General features: G+C 36.3%; 1 protein-coding gene and 1 pseudogene across 8 annotated transcripts in view; one reads left to right on the top strand and one right to left on the bottom strand.

Annotated features, from left to right (window-relative positions):
• SEC22A (SEC22 homolog A, vesicle trafficking protein) overlaps nt 1–16,233 on the top strand; it is a 90,217-nt gene extending 73,984 nt beyond the window's left edge. For all 8 annotated transcript variants that reach the window (XM_081571750.1, XM_081571749.1, XM_081571751.1 and 5 more), the window contains 2 exons: nt 4,760–4,825; nt 15,607–16,233. In XM_081571750.1, coding sequence (XP_081427876.1) covers nt 4,760–4,825; nt 15,607–15,807 — 267 coding nt within the window. In that variant the 3' untranslated portion in view covers nt 15,808–16,233. The remainder of the gene's footprint in view (nt 1–4,759; nt 4,826–15,606) is intronic.
• Nucleotides 11,355–12,095, bottom strand: LOC145538887 (high mobility group protein B1 pseudogene; annotated as a pseudogene).
• Nucleotides 16,234–19,161: the final 2,928 nt, after the last annotated feature.

Genomic DNA, 19,161 nt, shown 5'->3' with positions numbered 1-19,161 from the left:
TCATGCAAAGATGGGCACAATAAAGGACAGAAATGTTACAGACCTAACATAGGCAGAAGATATTAAGAAGAGGTGGCAAGAATACTCAGAAGAACCATACAAAAAAGATCTTCATGACCCAGATAACCACGATGGTCTGATCACTCACCTAGAGGCAGACATTCTGGAATGCAAAGTCAAGTGGGCCTTAGGAAGCATCACTATGAACAAAGCTAGTGGAGGTGATGGAATTCCAGCTGAGCTAATTCAAATCCTGAAAGATGATGCTGTGAAAGTGCTGTACTCAATATGCCAGCAAATTTGGAAAACTCAGCAGTGGCCACAGGACTGTGAAAGGTCAGTTTTCATTCCAATCCCAGAGAAAGGCAATGCCAAAGAATGTTCAAGCTACTGCACAATTGCCCTCATCTCACACACCAGCAAAGTAATGCTCAAAATTCTCCAAGCCAGGCTTCAATAGTACGTGAACCGTGAACTTCCAGATGTTCAAGCTGGATTTAGAAAAGGCAGAGGAACCAGAGATCAAATTGCCAACATCTGCTGGATCATCGAAAAAGCAAGAGAATTCCAGAAAAACATCTACTTCTGCTCTATTGACTATGCCAAAGCCTTTGACTGTGTAGATCACAACAAACTGTGGAAAATTCTGGAAGAGATGGGAATACCAGACCACCTCACCTGCCTCCTAAGAAATTTGTATGCAGGTCAAGAAGCAACAGTTAGAACTGGACATGGAACAATAGACTGGTTCCAAATCGGGAAAGGAGTATGTCAAGGCTGCATATTGTCACCCTGCTTATTTAACTTATATGCAGAGTACATCATGAGAAATGCCGGGCTGGAAGCACAAGCTGAAATCAAGATTGCTGGGAGAAATACCAATAACCTCAGATATGCAGATGACACCACCCTAATGGCAGAAAGCAAAGAAGAACTAAAGAGCCTCTTGATGAAAGTGAAAGAGGAGAGTGAAAATGTTGGCTTAAAGCTCAACATTCAGAAAACTAAGATCATGGCATCCAGTCCCATCACTTCATGGCAATTAGGTGGGGAAACAATGGAAACAGTGAGAGACTTTATTTTGGGGGGCTCCAAAAATTTTTGTGGGGCTCACGGCAGATGGTGACTGCAGTCATGAAATTAAAAGACGCTTGCTCCTTTGAAGAAAAGCTATGACCAACCTAGACAGCATATTAAAAAGCAGAGACATTTCTTTGCCAACAAAGATCTGTCTAGTCAAAGCTATGGTTTTTCTAGTATTCATATATGGATGTGAGAGTTGGACTATATAGAAAGCTGAGCACTGAAGAATTGATGCTTTTTAAACAGTGATGTTGAAGATTCTTGAGACTCCCTTGGACAGCAAGGAGATCCAACCAGTCCATCCTAAAGGAAATCAGTCCTGAATATTCATTGTAAGGACTGATGCTGAAGCTGAAGCTCCGATACTTTGGTCACCTGATGTGAAGAACTGACTCATTGGAAAAGTCCCTGATGCTGGGAAAGATTGAAAGCGGGAGGAGAAGGGGACGACAGAGGATGAGATAGTTGGATGGCATCACCGACTCGATGGACATGAGTTTGAGTAAGCTCCGAAAAGTTGTTGATGGACAGGGAAGCCTGGCATGCTGCAGTCCATGGGGTTACAAAGATTCGGACATGACTGAGTGACTGAACTGAACTGTTACATACCTACCATTCTTTCTTCCTTTCTCTCTTTATTTTCATTTTTTTCTGAATCATTGGAAAGTAAAATTGTCAGTGTTATGACAGTTTATTCCAAAATTATTCAATATGTCTGTCTTTATGACTAGAACATTCTCCTGCATAATCACAATACCTTTATTAAACCAAAGAAACTGAAGATCAATGTAGTATTAGCTAACAATAAAATCTATTTTCAGATTTCACAATTCATATTTGACCCCAAATATCCTTTATATTTATATTTTTTCCTCTCTCCAGTCTATCAGCCAGTCAAATATATTTTGCATTTCGTTGTCATACTCCTTTATTTCATTTAACTACGATTTAAATATATGACTACTAAACTAGATCTCTAGGTTAAACTCTTCCCTGAGCTGACTTAAATGTCTACTAAACTTATTTATTTGGATATCTCACTAGCAACTCCAAAATACCTTGTCCAGAATGAGCTCATTTTTTTCTTCTCTCGAGCCCATTTTTCCTCCTACATTCCCAACTTAATGTTTGTGTATGCTTAGTCTCTCAGTCATGTCTGACTCTTTGCGACTCCATGGACTGTAGCCCGCCAGGCTCCTCTGTCCATGGGGATTCTCCAGGTAAGAATACTGGAGTGGGTTGCTATGCCCTCCTCCAGGGGATCCCCCAACACAGGAATCGAACCCAGGTCTCCTGCATTGCAGCATCTGAACCACCAGGGAAGCCTAGCTTAGTGTATGGTATCATTCAAATGTTGCCTAAATAGGAGACCTTGGAGTCATCCTACCCTCTTGAAACTGCACAAGCTACTCCGTTTGCCTGGAGTTCTTGTCCTACCTTGTCTACTGGTTTATCCTTCAAGATGCAAATTAAGCTTTACTTTCTGTGACAAACCTTCCCTCATCCTTTTTTTCTCCAGAATTAAATGTGTCTCCAGTAGGCTCCCTTAGTACCCTGTACACACACCTATCCCATTGGTTGCCACTTTGGATGTAAATTGTTACTTTCTGTATATGCCTTCCTGATTAGAGTTGAGCTTCCTCATTTTGTGTTGACTTGTTTTCTGTTCTTGGTCACATAATACAGTACTTGGGCCATCAGTGTTTAATGAATGACTATTTTTTGAATGGAAGAATATGTTTATAGATATTCTCTTTAGTAAGTGGAAATAAAGATTTTCCAAAGCACGACTCAATTTGGCATTCATTTGTTGAATTCCTACTTTGTGCAGTTTCTTGCAAGTAGTAAGATTTATTTTCTGCCTTGAAGGAAGTTTAGGATCTCACTGAGAAGACAAGGCTTGTACATTAGAGATTTAAGCAATATGGAAAGGTAATCCTAATTATCTGATAAATGATAAAATAACCTCTGGGAAGGAGAAATTAGTGAATGTTTTTGAATACTTACTGTATCAGTTACTGTTCTTTGTGTTTGCCAATATTATTGATATTTCATTGAATCTCTACAACTTTTATTTTCAGAAAAGGTAATTGAAGTTAAGTATTAATGATAGTCCAGGGTCATACAGCTAGCTAATAAGTAAAGATTTGAACCCAGTTCTGATCTACTCCAGAAACATGCTGTTAAGTGTTCCAAAGGCAATTAAGAGAGTTATAAAGTGATAGTGTAAATTTAGGGAAGATATAACATTCAATTTTAAGACAATAGTGAAATTATTGTATAACCCCACCATTAAAGGTTATGTAATTATTACAGATTAAGCGGTTGAGAAATATATAGTGTCTTGAGAACATGTTTTATGATATAGTGTGAAGTACTAAAAAGTACTACATAAAAGTATGATTCCATTTTTTCAATGTACATATATTTTTGTACAGAAAGGATTAGAAGGAAGTACATAAATGGTTAGCAGTAATCCTCCCAAAATTGTGATATTATGAACTATGTGAGTTTCTTCTTTGTAACATTTTGTTTCGGATTCTCTACAATGAACATGAACTTTTATAATCGAAAAAGATCACTGAAAGGACAGAAGAAAAAACAATCAAGCAGAACTTATTTAAAAGTCTTAGAATTATAAAAGTAGAAGGGCTGTTTCTTGACCTTCCTTGTCTCTGGGATAGAACTGGTCTAACCATCCCAGACAGATTAATGGTTTCTATTTTAAGATCCTCTCACTAGGATAAGCCATTTTCTCTCTGCCTTATAGGCACTTCTGTTGCCCAGTAGCAAATGGAAAAGGAATGTTCACTTTATGTTATTTCAAGAACTCATGGTCATGAGAGACAGTCCCATGTCTTCTGAAAATTTTTATTGTATAGAGTTTTTTTTTTTTTCCTAAAATAAGGTCCAAATTTAATGTTTCTACCTAGAAGAAAAGAAATTTGATGCTCCTGCTTGGGCTTTATGTTCTACTCCATCAAAAGATATGAGAAATACAGATATTTAAAAGGAACCAAACAGGAGTAGAAAAAAAATGGGTTTTTACATGTCTCCATTAGTTTTCTTTTAAAAGAAATACTCTTATGCTTAATCTATATCTGTTTTTCCTCTGAGTGGTTTTAACATAATACATGTGACTGAATTTCTTCATTGGGATTTAGCACACTCTAGTGGACAGTAGCTTTTCAATTTTGGTTGTCTTTTTTAAAAATTTTAATCATGTCAAATGACTTCACTGGACAGTTCAGTGATGTGCTAGTTCTAGATGTAAACTATCAGTATTTCTTTGAGTCAAATAGTAATCCTAACAAGCAGGCCTAACTTTATAGGCTGCTGGAGTGTTGTATATTTTCATATGGCTTCTTTAGTGAAAAGTAGAGACACGTTTAATGTTACATGGAAACTTGTTTCCATTGGCTTTCGTCTTCTCTTGGGTAAGATATAATTGATGGGGAAGCCCAGACATAGAGGAACACTGGTAGTCTTCCCCTACTTCACACTCCCAGGTTCTTATGATGTGTTTTATTTTCTCTTTTAGGACTCTGAGTATTTTTATATGCCACTTTTGAAAATTTTGACCATTTGTGCATAAACCTTGTATATCCTATCCCAATGGATTGTTTTTGGAAATGGGCTTCCACAGAAAGAGTAACTTTTTATTTTATTTTTGCAGAGTGATGGTGACGACTTTAATTACATTGTTGCATTTTTTCTTGGAACGGCAACCTGCCTTTACCAGGTAGGTTCTCTCTCATTTTTAAGAAATACCTTCCTGTTATTGCTCATTTCAGGTGTCAGTTCTAATTAACTTCTTGGGGACTTTAAGTAGAATAATATCTGAGTTCTTTGCCTTGTTTTTCAATTTGAGCCTTTGTTAGTTTTGTGACCCTTTTGAATGGACATAAATCCCAGTGAATTCAGTGTTAGCCCTCTCCTGTGCTGGGGCTTCATTGGCAGGCAGCAGGTCATCACCCTGTGGCAGTAAAGGCTACTTCTAGATATTCCAGTGGCTTATTCAACTTGCAGGCTCTGCTTTTACTCCAGGTTGAGGATTTTGTACTTTTGGGAAGGTCTGTGAAGAGAAAACAGCAAAAGCAGGATTTTAGGATATTTAATTTAGCAGTGATGAATAGGGTAGATTGTCAGAGCAGAGAGACTATAAGCAAGGATATTAGTTTTGAGGCAGAAGGTAATGAAAGCCTAAATTATGGTAATGGCAGTGAAAAGTGAAAGTGAAGGTCGCTTAGTTGTGTCCGACTCTTTGCAACCCCATGGACTATACAGTCCATGGAATTCTCCAGGCTAGAATACTGGGGTGGGTAGCCTACCCCTTCTCCAGGTAATGGCAGTAGGGATAGGAAAAGAAAGGATGCTGAGAAGGAAGACTCCCTAGGATTCGAAGACTGAGTAGATCTGAGACTTCAGGAGAGAGGAGATTTTGTACCTGAATGATAGGGAGATACATAGTCTCATTTCCAAGACCAGAGGAAGAACAGATGTGTTAGAGAAGGGAGAGTTAACCATGCCAATTACTCAGATCCAAGTGTCTTTGCTGAAACATGTTAGAGCAAGCAAGGCCTTTTGACTTAACACTTACAGGTGACACATTTCTCTGTCTTGCAAGGAAAAATGTTAGATTCAGTACTGCAAATAAAAGCGTACCTAAAACTCAAAAGAAATGTTTGGGAAATATATTAAATGTATGCGTTTGACTTTTATGTAAAGACATATTAGAAATTTTAGTTTTAGTGGCCCCACTTTTAAAAATCTCCTAATTTTTCTTAATCATTTATATTAGCTTTAAGAAATTGTTTTTCTGTTAAATTTGACAGATTGAGTTATAATGAATGACATTTCGTGCAGGAGATATGAAAGCTTGTCTTCACTGATGTCACAAGTACTTTAATTTTATGAAATATTCTTGTGTAGATTTTGTCCTTTAATTTCTACAGTCTATCACAGAGGGTATATTATCCTCATTTTTTTTTGAAAAAGAGAAATCTGAAGCAGTTTCAATACTATCCTGAGATCACATAGCCAGCAAGTGGTCGAGTCAGAACTGAACTGGGTCTTCAGATTTTAAATGTCATATTCATTCCACTATATCATGCTATCTCTAAGCAAAATTCCTATATTTGCATGACTTTTATAATGCTATAAGTTTATAACTTAACAACTTATATGCACTATTTCAAATTCTAAAACAATGTGAGGTAAATATTGACTTTAAAATAGTTTAATGAATGATTATCCTTATAAAATATACTTTTAGCTGTTTTACCTTAACGAAATAATTTTAAATGCTAATAATAATGCAAAAATGTGTTGGGCTCTTCCTTTGTGGTAAACCCTTTACATTCCTTATGCCATTTGATCCTCAAAGAAAGCCCCACACTAATTCTATTATTATCACCATTTTTCACTACAGCCTAGACAGTTCTTACAGTCAGTCAGTGACTTGAATCTAAGTGATCTTAGAACCAGTGCTCTTGCCAAGGATAAGCATACTTCTGTTAACTTCTCAGAACAGATGAAAATATTGATAGTTTTAAGAGTAGCTTCATGGTAGAGCAATGTCACCCAGGTCTTCTTTTAACTTGAGAAGTAAACAGATACATACTTGAAAAAAGAAAAATTAAAAAGAAGTCCTTCATATTGACAGGCTTGAAACTGAATGCTTTCCAAATATGATTAGCAGAGTGATAACAATGTTTTTCCCCATAGGAAAAATTAAGTGATTAGGTTTTACCATGTGATATACTGTATCTCCAATTTAAGGATATTTTTTAATCTCCTTTAGATCAGACCTCAAAGGCCACTACTACATGGTTTGTTGCCTTTTCCTCCAGGCTCTGGATACTTACAGAATCACAGGGTTCAGTCAGATAGAGATCATCTTGATATGGAGCATTTACAATAGGAAATCTGGGAATTCCCTGGCAGTTCAGTGGTTAGAACTCCATGCTTACACAGCAGGGGGCATGGACTCAATTCCTGATCTGGGCACTAACGTCCTGCAAGCTGCATTGCGTGACCAAAAGCATAAAATAGGAAATCAGAGGAAGTCTGAAGAAACTAGAGACTGTACTTTTCCCTCTGTGTTTTATTTTGAAAACCTTTCGACTTACAGAAAAGTTGAGAAACTGGTACACCTAGAATCACCAGTTGTTAACATTTCACAACATTTGCTTTATCTCATTCTTTTTTTGTATGTTTATGTATATGGGGTATATACTCATTGTTTATAATGTAAGTTGCAGACAAAATGAATGTATAAAGTTGTTTTTCTTATTAGACTTTTTATTTTGAGATAATTAGACTCACCTGGAGTCATAAAGCGTGCTTGTATAACATTTATCTGTTTCCCCCCAATGTAACCACCTTGGAAAGCTATAATACAACATCACAATGCATATTGATGCTGTCAAGTATATAACAGTCCTTACCATAAAGACTCCTCATGTTGCCTTTTATAGTTCCCTCCTGCCCCAACCCCAACCCCTCTTTAATCTCTGGCAACCACTACTGTGTTCTCCATTAATATAATTTTCTCATTTTGAATGTGTTAAATGAATGGAACCATATAGTATATATAACCTTTTGTGGTTGGCATTTTATTCAACGTAATTCTCTGAAGTTTATCCATGCATGTATCAATGGTTTGTTCCTTTTTATTGCTGAATCGTATTCCATGGTATGGCTGTAGCACAGTTAGTTTGATCTTTCACTCATTTAAAGGACATCTGAATTGTTTCTAGTTTTTGGCTATTATAAATAAAGGTGCTATAAACTTTCATAGGTGGGATTTTGTGTGAAAAAAGTCTTCATTTCTCTGAGCTAAGTGCCCAGGAGTACAATTACTGGGTCATGGTAGTTGCATGCTTATTAAGAAACAAACTGTTTTCCAGAGTAGTGTACCATTTTACATTCAGCATTGTGTGAACGATCTAGTTTCTCTGCATCCTTTTCAGCATTTGGTGTTGTCTGTATTTTTTTATTTTAGCCATTCTGATAGAAGTGTAGTGATAATCTCTTTGTGGTTTTAATTTTCATTTTCCTAGGGGCTAATGATGTTGAAAATAGTTCATGTTTGTCACCTGTGTATCATCTTGGGTGAAATGTCTGTTTATGTCTTTTGCCTATTTTCTAATGGGATTGTTTGTCTTTTACTGTTGAGTTTGAGAGTTCTTTATATATTCTAGATATTAGTCCTTTGTCAGATATGTAGCAAATATCTTCTCCCAGTCTTAGCTTGTCTTTTCATCCTCTTAAGAGTCTTTTGTAGTTCGCGTATTTTAAATTTTTATGAAGTTTAATTTATCAGTTTTTCCTTTTTTTTTTCCCGTCTACTGAATTGCTTTTGCATTGAAACAATCTGTTGGGCATGTTTATGTGATCTGTTTCTGGATCTTCTGTTCTGTTGATCTATATGTCTGTTCCTCTGCCAGTACCATATAGTTTTGATTACTTCAGCTGTTAGTAAGTCTTTCAAAAAAAGAAAAAGATTATTTTTATTTTTTGGCTGTGGTGGGTCTTCATTGCTGCACACGGGCTTTCTCTAGTTACGGTGAGCAGGGGCTGCTCTTCACTGTGGTATGCGGGCTTCTCATTGTGATGGCTTCTGTTGTTGCAGAGCATAGGTTCTAGGTGTGCAGACTTTAGTAACTGCAGCACGTGGGCTCAGTAGTCATGGCACACAGGCTTAGTTGCTCTGCAGCATATGGGATCTTCCTGGACCAGGGATTGAACCAGTGTCCCCTGCATTGCAAGGTGGATTCTTAACCACTGGATCACCAGGAAAACCCTAATAAGTCTTACAATTTTCTTAATAGTTATAGAACTATTCACATAATTGTTGACAATGGATGGTTTGCATTTTATGAGGAAATTGCCCATTGCACTTAAGTTATCAAATATGTGTGTTGGATGGTTGTGGTATTCCCTTACTATCCTTTTGATGTCTATAGAATATGTAGTGATATTTCAGTCCTCATATTGATCATTTGTATCTTCTCTTTTCTTCATCAGTCTTATTAATTTCATTGATCTTCTCACAGAACCTGTTCTTTGTTTTATTGTTTTTTTCCTATTTTCTATTTTATTGATTTCTGCACTACTTCCATTGTTTCTTTCCTCATGTTTGCTCTGGGTTTATTTGATTCTTCTTTTCCTGGGTTCTCAAGGTAAGAGCTTAGATGATTTGCTTTGAGAATTTTCTCTTTTGTAATGTGTACATTTAATATTACAGATTTCCCTGTTAGCACTTCTTTAGTTCCATTCCATATTTTGAGATGTTGTATTTTCGTTTAATTCATTGTATTTAAAATTATTTTCCTTGCAGTTTCCTCTGTGGCCTATGGATTATTTATAATTGTGTTGCTTAGTTTCCAAGTGTTTGGATATTTTCATTTTCTTTCCATTTTTCTAGTTTGATTCCATTGTAGTTTGATAACATATTCTGTGTAATTTCAGTTATTTTACATTTGTTGAGGTTTGTTCTGTGGCCCAGAATATGTTTTGTCTTGGTATATATTCCATGGGCACTTGAACAGAATGTGTATTCTGTTGTTGTTAAGTGAGTGTTCTGTAAATGTTGATTAGATTTTGTTGGTTGATAGTGTTGTTCAGTTTTTATATGTCTTTGCTGATTTTTCTGGCTAGCTCTATCAATTGTTGGGCTTCCCAGGTGGCACCAGTGGTAAAGAACCCACTTGCCAATGCAGGAGACATAAGAGATGCGGATTTGATCCCCGGTCAGGAAGATCCCCTGGAGTAGGAAATGGCAACCCATTCCAGTATCTTTGCCTAGAGAATCCCATGGACAGAGGAGCCTGGTGGGCTACATGGGATCCATGGGGTCCATGGGGTCACAAAGAGCTGGACATGACTGAAGCGACTTAGCATCCATGCACACTCAGAGGAGTATTGAAATTTTCAACTCTAGTTGTGTATTTGTGTATTTCTTATTTGAGTTCTATCAGTTTTTGCATCTCTGTTGTTTAGTTCATACACATTTAGGATTGCTAGATCTTCTTAATTGATTGATCCATTTATCATTATATCCCTCTCTGTCTCTGGTTATTTTTACTTTCTTTGAAATATTTTTACTTATTTATTTTTATTTTTTGGCTGCACTTTCTGGTTCTTAGTTTCTCGACCAGGAATGGAGCTTGTGCACCCTGCAGTAGAAACATGGAGTCTGGACCACCAGGAAAGTCCCAAAATATTTTTATGTTTATCTGATAGTAGGATAGCCACTCATGCTTGCCTTTGGTTAGTGTTTGCATGCTACATCTTTTTCCATCCTTTTACTTTAAACTTGCCTGTATCATTTGAAGTAAGTTTCTGGTAGATAACATAGAGTTTGTTATGCTTTTTAATATATCCTGCCAATCTCTATCTTTTAATTGCTATATTTAAGCCATTTATATCCAGTGTAGCTATTGACATGTTAAGGCTTACATCTGCCATCTTATTTTTTGTTTTCAGCTTTTTCATTTTTCTGTTTTATTGTTTCTGTCTTCCTGTGGATTACTTGTACATATTTTTTAGAACTCCATTTTGTTTTATCTGTAATGTTTTTGAATGTATTTCTTTGTATGACTTTTTAAATAATGCTTTGCTGCTGCTGCTGCTAAGTTGCTTCAGTCGTGCCCGACTCTATGCGACCCCATAAATGACAGCCCATCAGGCTCTGCCATCCCTGGGATTCTCCAGGCAAGAACACTGGAGTGGGTTGCCATTCCTTCTCCAATGCATGAAAGTGAAAAGTGAAAGTGAAGTCGCTCAGTCGTGTCCAACTCTTCACGACCCCATAGACTACAGCCTACCAGGCTCCTCTGTCCATGGGATTTTCTAGACAAGAGTACTGGAGTGGGGTGCCATTGCCTTCTCTGAAATATTGCTCTAGGTATTACATTTTACTTACTCATCTCAGTTTACTGGTGTCATCATTTTACTAGTTCAGGTGAAGCATAGAAATTGTAACTCTTTATATCTCTTTATCCTCCTCTATTTATAATTGTCTTAAATATTTCCTCCACATATATTTAGAAACATATCAGACCCTGTTACAATTTTTACTTCAATCAAACATAATTTAGAAAATTCTTAAAAGGCAAAGATAGTCATTAACATATATTTTTGCTGTATTCCTTTTCTTTTTTTTTTTTTTTAAACAAATCTTACACAGCCTTACATTTCAATTTTTTTTTCTTTAAAAGGAGTGAGTTGTGTACAGGGGGGTTAAATGCTTTATAGACAAGAAAAAAAAAACTGCGCTAGAACCAACTTATTCATCATCATCATCTTCTTTTTCCTCCTCATCCTCTTCGTCTTCTTCCTCCTCCTTATCCTCTTCATCTTCCTCATCTTCCTCCTCTTCCTTCTTTTTCTTGCTTTTTTCACCCTTGACAACTCCCTTTTTTGCTGCATCAGGCTTCCCTTTAGCTCAGTATGCGGCAATATCCTTTTCATACTTTTCTTTCAGCTTAGCAGCCTTCTTCTCATGAGGCTGCTTGTCATCCGCAGCAGTGTTATTCCACATCTCTCCCAGTTTCTTTGCAACATCACCAATGGACAGGCCAGGATGTTCGCCTTTGGTTTTTGGACGATACTCAGAACAAAACAAGAAAAAGGCTGAAGGAGGCCTCTTGGGTGCATTGGGATCCTTGAACTTCTTTTTTGTTTCCCCTTTAAGAGGGATATAAGTTTTCATTTCTCTTTCATAACGGGCCTTGTCCACCTTTGCCATGTCTTCAAATTTTCCTTTCTCTTTAGCAGACATGGTCTTCCACCTCTCTGAGCACTTCTTAGAAAACTCTGAGAAGTTGACTGAAGCATCTGGGTGCTTCTTCTTGTGCTCCTCCCGGCAAGTTTGCACAAAGAATGCATATGATGACATTTTGCCTCTTGGTTTCTTAGGTTCTCCTTTGCCCATGTTTAATTATTTTTCCTCTGTGAGGCACAGAGTCGCCCAGTGCCCGTCCGGCTCTCACTTGCCCCAGCACTGTCTCTATGGAGCTCAATGTACTGCAATCGCTGTATTCCTTTTCTATCCAGTGTTCCAAGGTTCCTTTTTTTTGGTTTCCTTTCTGTCTAGAGAACTTCCTTTAGCCATTTCTTTAGAGTACATTTGTAGGTGATGAATTCTCTTTGTCTTCTGTCATCGGAGAATGTCTTTATTTTTCCTTCATTCCTAAAGGATGTTTTTGTTGGATATAAGATTCTGGATTGACAGCTAATTGTCTTTCAACACTTGAAAAATGTTGTTCCACTCTTATCTGAACTTCATAGCTTCTGATGAGAAATCCATTGCCTTTTTAATGCCAAGTAGAGGTGAATTTTTGCAGTCCTTCTTAGTCTCTAGTGATACACCATGGGGTGGGGTTGAGGGACTCCTACCATCCAGTGGAAATCAAAGTTCTGGCTTCCCACTTGCCTTCTCTGAAGCCCTCCTCTCCTTAGAGCATTCTAGGATTCCAACATAGGCTTTGATGGGGTGAATGTGGGTGGTCAGTTTTTGTGTGTATGTGTGTGTTTTGGTTTGGTTTTGGTGGTGTTTGGCTGTAGTAGAATAGTTGTTATGTTCAAGTTTCTGTCATGGAAAATCACACCACTCTTGGTCTTTTGGCTAGACAAAGCAAAATTTTATTGAGTTTTGCTTGTTTTGTTGGTGTGTGTCCAATGCTTTTCTAGTTGTCAGCTTCTTCAGCTCCAAGTGTGGGGTATATGAGGCCAAACAAACAAACAAACTTAGGTAATGTACCAATGTGTCATTCCTTGAGACTTAAGGTCCTTAGCCTGTCTGCCTTCTTCTCTTTATCATCCAGAGTCATCTGATACTTGTTTGATATATAATGTCCAGGGTTTTTAGTTGTACCTAGTGGGAAGAATAGAGGAAAGTGCATCGACTCCATCTTCTCAGAAGCAGAAGTTCCTGCAGTTTTGTTTTTTTCTAAAGTAAGTTACAAACATCAAGATATTTTACCTCTGGAAACTTCAGCGTGTGTCTTTTGAGAACAGAGACATTGTTTTGTTGTACATAGCCTTGATACCTTTATCACACCCAAGAAATTTAACATTGATGCAATATTACCTAACATAGGATTCGTATTCAGATTATGTTGTCTCCAAAATGTTCTCTATAGCTCTTTTCCTCTGATTTCAAATTATGCATTGTGTTTGGTTGTTGTGTATCTTTTAACCTACAATGCCATCTCCTGGCCTTTTTGTTGTTCTATTTTGTTTTGGTTTTTCATAACCCTGACATTTTTCAGCAGTTCATTTGTATCTTATAGGATGCCCCATAATCTAGGTGTGTCTCTTGTGATTAGATTCAGGTTAATTATTTCATTGACCATACTATGTAGTATAGTATGCTATATGCCTCTAATTACATAAGTCGAGAGGCATGTAATAAATTTGATCATTCGATTAAGTGATGCCTAATAGATATCTCCATTGCAAAAGTATCTTTTTCCTCTTTGTAATTAATAAGTAATCTGTGGGGTGCAGACCATTATCTTTAAAGCCTTTGAAAACCACAAATTAAATATTTATTAAAAAAAATACCAAGTAATCTAGCTCTTCTTCATAGTAGAATTTCCAGTTAATAAATGTAGAGAATGATGTAAATTGAAAGTGACCATTTGGCAAACACCTGTGGCAGGCAGGAATCATCAATAAATGCTAAAATTAGTGGGCAAAAGTATGATGGGATAGAAATCTACATAATCTCAAAGTATCCTCCCACAGGATACTGATTACAAAGGGAAAAATAGTAACTAGCAGAGAAACCCTTTGGATACCACCTTACCAAAAGATCAAAGTTAATAAGTAATTTGACACATCACACATTACCTCTTTGGTATTCTTTCCAAAATTGGATATCCTCTATTCAATTTTGAGACAATATTAAGCGAACCAAAATTAAGGGCCATTTTACAAAATAACTGATCAGTACTCTTTAAACTGTTAAGGTCATAGAAAACAAAGAAAGACTTGAGGGGCTGTTAAAGATTCAAGGAGACCTGACAACTAAATGAAATATGGAGTCCTGGATTGGATTCTGGACCAGAAAAAGGGTCTTATGGGACAACTGGCAAAACTCAAGTGAAGTCTTTAGGTTACTTAATAGTATTAAAATCAATGTTAATTTCCTGTTTTGATGATTATACTGTGGTTATATGAGATAACATTTGGTTGGAGTGAAAAGCTTTTGCAACTTTTCTTACATTTAAAATTATTTCAAAAGAAAGTTTCCACTTTTTTTTCAACTTTTTAAATTCAAAACACTCCAATAAAATAAATTTTTCCAATTAAATTTTGCTTGGATAGCAAACACAGTCCTGATTTGTATAAGAACTAAACACATTAAGCAGAACATTACATTCTTTCTGTATTGTCACAAACACTCTAATGTTCTTCCTGTTCTGAAGTCTGGATATAATTTCACACAGAGACCTGTGCCTCTTTCCTAAGACTTTGTGAGCATATGTAATTCCTATATATCCCAGACTTGGAATTTTAGATATCTTCTAGAAAACAGTTCATTGATGCAACAGATTTTTATTGTGCACTTATTATGTACATACCAGGCACTGTCTGGGGCAATGGAGAAAAGTGAGTGAACAAGGCAGTTAAAAACCTCTCCTCTCATGAAGCTTGGATTTCATTGGAAGAATATAGATGACAGATAAAATGAGCATATTTTTGAAGTATATTAATAAATATAATATAGAGAAAAATAAAGGAGGAAAGGTGAATGCCAGGGTTTGGGTGCAGGGGAGTACTTTTATCTTCTAAATTAGCACTCATTGAGTTCTGTGTCCCATTTTTAAAATCTTTTTTAGAACATAACTACTTGATTTTATATATATAAATACACATATATATTTATATAGAAACTTGATAATCTGTCTTCTTCCAATAGAATGTAAGCTCCATCTGAGTGAGGTCTTTGTTTACGTAAAACTAAAGAACAACGCTAAATAGATAAATAAATTTCCATTGAATAAATTCTCCCTCAAGTGTTCTCTCAGGTCCTATACCTAGTTTAGCTCCTTGGACTCAAGTAAATATTTGTTGATTTCATTAATATACAGATTCAGGTTATATGAATAACCTGAATAACCCATTTTGCTGAATAACTTGTATGAGTTTTTTTAACTTTTCTGGGGTAAGAACCCTTAAGATCCTAAGAATGCTTCTTAGTTGCCTGTCATCTTGAGGAATTTGTTTACCTTGTTTGCATGGAAGTTATCTATTTTAAATATGATACAAAACACTTTTTCTTTTTGAAAAATGAAAAACATAAAAGGAGAAACCTATTCCCCTCTTAAGCTGTGGAGCTTTCACAGCTGAATGTCTTAAAGATATTACATTGTCTTATCTGTAGTTGAAAAATCCCCTTACTCCACTCTCATATTTCACCCTGTGGCCTGTTAAAGTTTTATAGTTGCAGCATCTATTTCTTCTTCCTATAACCCTAATCAGAATTCATTTTTATATTTTCAACAGTGTTATTTACTTGTCTACTATACCAGCTGGCGGAATGTCAAATCTTTTTTGACTTTTGGTTTAATTTGTCTATGCAACATGTATCTCTATGAACTGCGCAATCTCTGGCAGCTTTTTTTTCACGTGACTGTGGGAGCATTTGTTACACTACAGATCTGGTTAAGGCAAGCCCAGGGCAAAGCTCCTGATTATGATGTCTGACACCATCCTTCAGACATATTGCCTTGCCTTAAGGAGGAAAAGGAAAGACACTACCACTGTGATGAAGAAACTGTTCACCACAAATGAGAAGCTCTGCTTTCTTTCTCTCCAGCTGTCCTTTTTAAGTCAGCTTGGCATGCCTGTGAGCATGCAATACCTGGTAGGCAAACTCTTCTCAGCAGAATGTTGGCCATGATTATCATTCAGAAGAAGATGAGGAGACCTCTCTACAGGGCAATGGCAGTGGAAGAACAGTCAGATACCATTGGAAGACTTGGCCAGCAGCTGTGAATCATGGCTGGAGAATTCAGTCAAAAAGTGTGTGTGGTACTTGCTCTGAGAACCAAGCAGGAACTCTACAACCCCGGTTTGCCTTTGTGAGGCATTAGTATAGACCAAATAAAAGATGCTACAGTGAATTGGAAAGTTTGTGTGTAAAACAAATGACTTACTAAATATTAGATCATTTGCACATTTATTGTACCATGAGTTTATGAAGTCCAGATTGGGTGGAATGGGTTCTTTTTCCTTTTATATTTTTGCTTAACTCTTAACTCTGGAAATCACCTGATGTAGGAGAAGGCTGTGGTGAGCTCATCCCTGGAGCATCATAAGTATTGAAAACACAGTGACACATGTTTCTTTCCTAGACTGCATTTATACCTTCTTTTGGAATCACTTTTTAAAAATGTGTCATTAGGCTATAGCCATTATTTGCCAAACTTCAATCACTTAAGTATTACATATGCTATTATTTACTTAATATTTATCTTTTAAATTTTAAAATATTTTAAAAAGAAACTAACCTCTTCTCCAAGTGAAAAACCAGCATCAGTTTGCCATTAAAAAAGAGAACTACAAAATAAATTAAAAATAAAACAGGATGTTGTTAGATTCTAACTGGATGCTAATGACTGCCATGGCTCTGAATCCAAGAAGCCTACTCTTTCTTTGTTGCAGTGAGAGATGTTACCTAGCACCAAAATGGGCTCTGTCTGTGGAATTATCAGAAGTTTAAAAGAAAATTGTAAAGGGAATGACATTCACACTGTGATTGAGCATTATTTAATTCTGTGTTGTGTATCGCCTAAAGTCATCTCACATGCCAAGTGATATGGGTCCTGCCCTGTGGAAACACTGAGTTGTTCTAAAAGAATCAGAAGGTAACTCTTCTCTCAACACTTCTTATTATTCCTCTTATTATTTCATGGCTTCAAGGAGTTAAGCACCTACTATTTAAGTGGTGCTTTTCAATAACTTTGTAAAGATTGTTTCAGCAGTTGTGAATTATTAGAGGAAGCATATTTTGGTTCTTTTAGCAAAATCTACAACTCTTCTGGTTTTGAGGGCTTCCCCAGTGGCTCAGATGATAAAGAATCTGCCTGCAGTGCAGGAGACCTGGTTTGATCTCTGGGTTGGGAAGATCTCCTGGAGAAGGGAATGAGTACTCACTCCAGTATTTCTTGCCTGGAGAATTCCATGGACAGAGGAGCCTGGTGGGTTATAGTCCATGAGGTGGCAAAGAGTCAGACAAGGACTGAGAGACTAAGACTTTCACTTTCTGGTTTTGAAATCATCTTCATGAGTGATTTTCTTGAGGAAAGAGTCCAATTAAGGAATTCATAAGGTTTGAAATTTGATATCCAGAAAAACAGTAGACTCATTACATATAATTCATGTTACTGGGTATATTAATTAAGCAGAAAAAATTGTTCAGAGGGGTAAAGTCACCAAACGGCATTGTTTCCAGAACCAGTATATATAGGTATACTTACAATGAGAAATCCTGCTTAACTACAACCTTTTTGCTACACTCTCCTTTTTAGGAGAATGAGGCAAAAGAAGACAGTGAAAGCTTATGATTTCAGGGATTTACTTAATACAAGAAATTTCAGTTCTCTCCAATTTTCTTCCCCTAACAAAACTGCAAAGAAACTATGAATATTCTAAGAGATATCCCAAGGTACCACGTGATCCTAAATCATCAAAATGAAATTGATTTATGCTTGGTGTTTTGTAGTTACTGAGCCAGAAAGTTAACTGGTTCACTTTACTTTAGAAAGTAAAACTTGAGAACGTTTTTTTATAAACTAATGGTTAAAGCAAGAAGCATTTTCTTGTAAATAGTTGATTAACCAGGAGATTGGAGTATTCTGGTTTATCGAGATTTTACTGTATATTGATACTTTATAGCTCTCTTAACCAGTATGGTTCTTTTTATTGTTGAGTCATAATGTTTGGTATTCAGCAAGGACACTTGAAAACTCACCAGCTATCTTTAAAGACTTCATTTGTTTTTCACTTTGTTTTTTCACCAGCTATTTTGGATAAAGGGATGTTTATATTTTAATGTAAAAAATGAAAACAGGTATAAATAATGTTTTATGTATAGAAATGTTTTCTTTCATTTTTTGGTGCCTGCATCTTTGCATGTTTATATAGCTTTCCTGCCTCTGTCATGTTGTTGCCAAAGAAAGTATGAATTTAGAAAGATAAATTTTTGCCATGAATGTAAAGAAGTTTTTAAGCTCTTGAGAAAGAATCACTTAGGCCTCTAATGTGTATGATAGTGATACGTTGCATTTATATTACAATTTTATTTCTAAGAGCACCTACCTAATCATAATGGGTCTTCTACTGTCGAGGAGGTACTATTTTCCTGATAGGAAAGAGGACACTATGGTAACCAGGTGTTAATGACTTACCTAGGGTCAAGAGCAAAGCACACACAATTTCTAATCTCTTAGCCTAGGGTTGGGCTAATGAACGTAGCTAAAATTATATTAATGAAGATAACTAAGATTATATTCAGGAAATATGTCTGTTCTTGGTAAAATTGAAGTCCTGGGGACTTCTTAAAATAATGAGCTTTAGCCCGCTATTTTATTTAGGTGTATGTTATCTTACTTAAGGTAATTCTGAAATATTGCTTTTGATTAAGATGTGTTATGAGGGCAAAGATACTCCCTTTTATATCCTAAAAGTATTTGCAATATTTGCTTGCTCTTTTTGGGTGTGTATTTGAAGTTTACCTGGCCTCTTTGCCAAAAGAATTTGGGAAGCATATCCAAAAAAGACATACACAATAATGGTAATAAAATATGAACATTAAGGGAAGAAAAACAAAACCAATGAGACCGGAAGGAAGGGTTAACACATTGCTGTTACTGAGTATAAAATTTGATTCTTGAACTTCTTGAAAGTCAAAGCTAGAAAAAGGAAAACAAGGTTTGCCTTGATTTATATCCACAAGTCAAAGCGTGTTTCTCAGAGAAGACATCTTCCTGATGAATTCAGGTAAAAACGTTTGCACTTGGAGGCCTTGTGAAATGCTAAAAGGAACAAAATCCTCAG

Source organism: Giraffa tippelskirchi, chromosome 2, assembly GCF_054371585.1.
Source record: "Giraffa tippelskirchi isolate mGirTip1 chromosome 2, T2T-mGirTip1v1.2.pri, whole genome shotgun sequence".
Classification (NCBI taxonomy): domain Eukaryota; kingdom Metazoa; phylum Chordata; class Mammalia; order Artiodactyla; family Giraffidae; genus Giraffa; species Giraffa tippelskirchi.
Note: the sequence above shows the minus strand (reverse complement) of the source record. Positions and strands in the feature narration are given on the sequence as shown.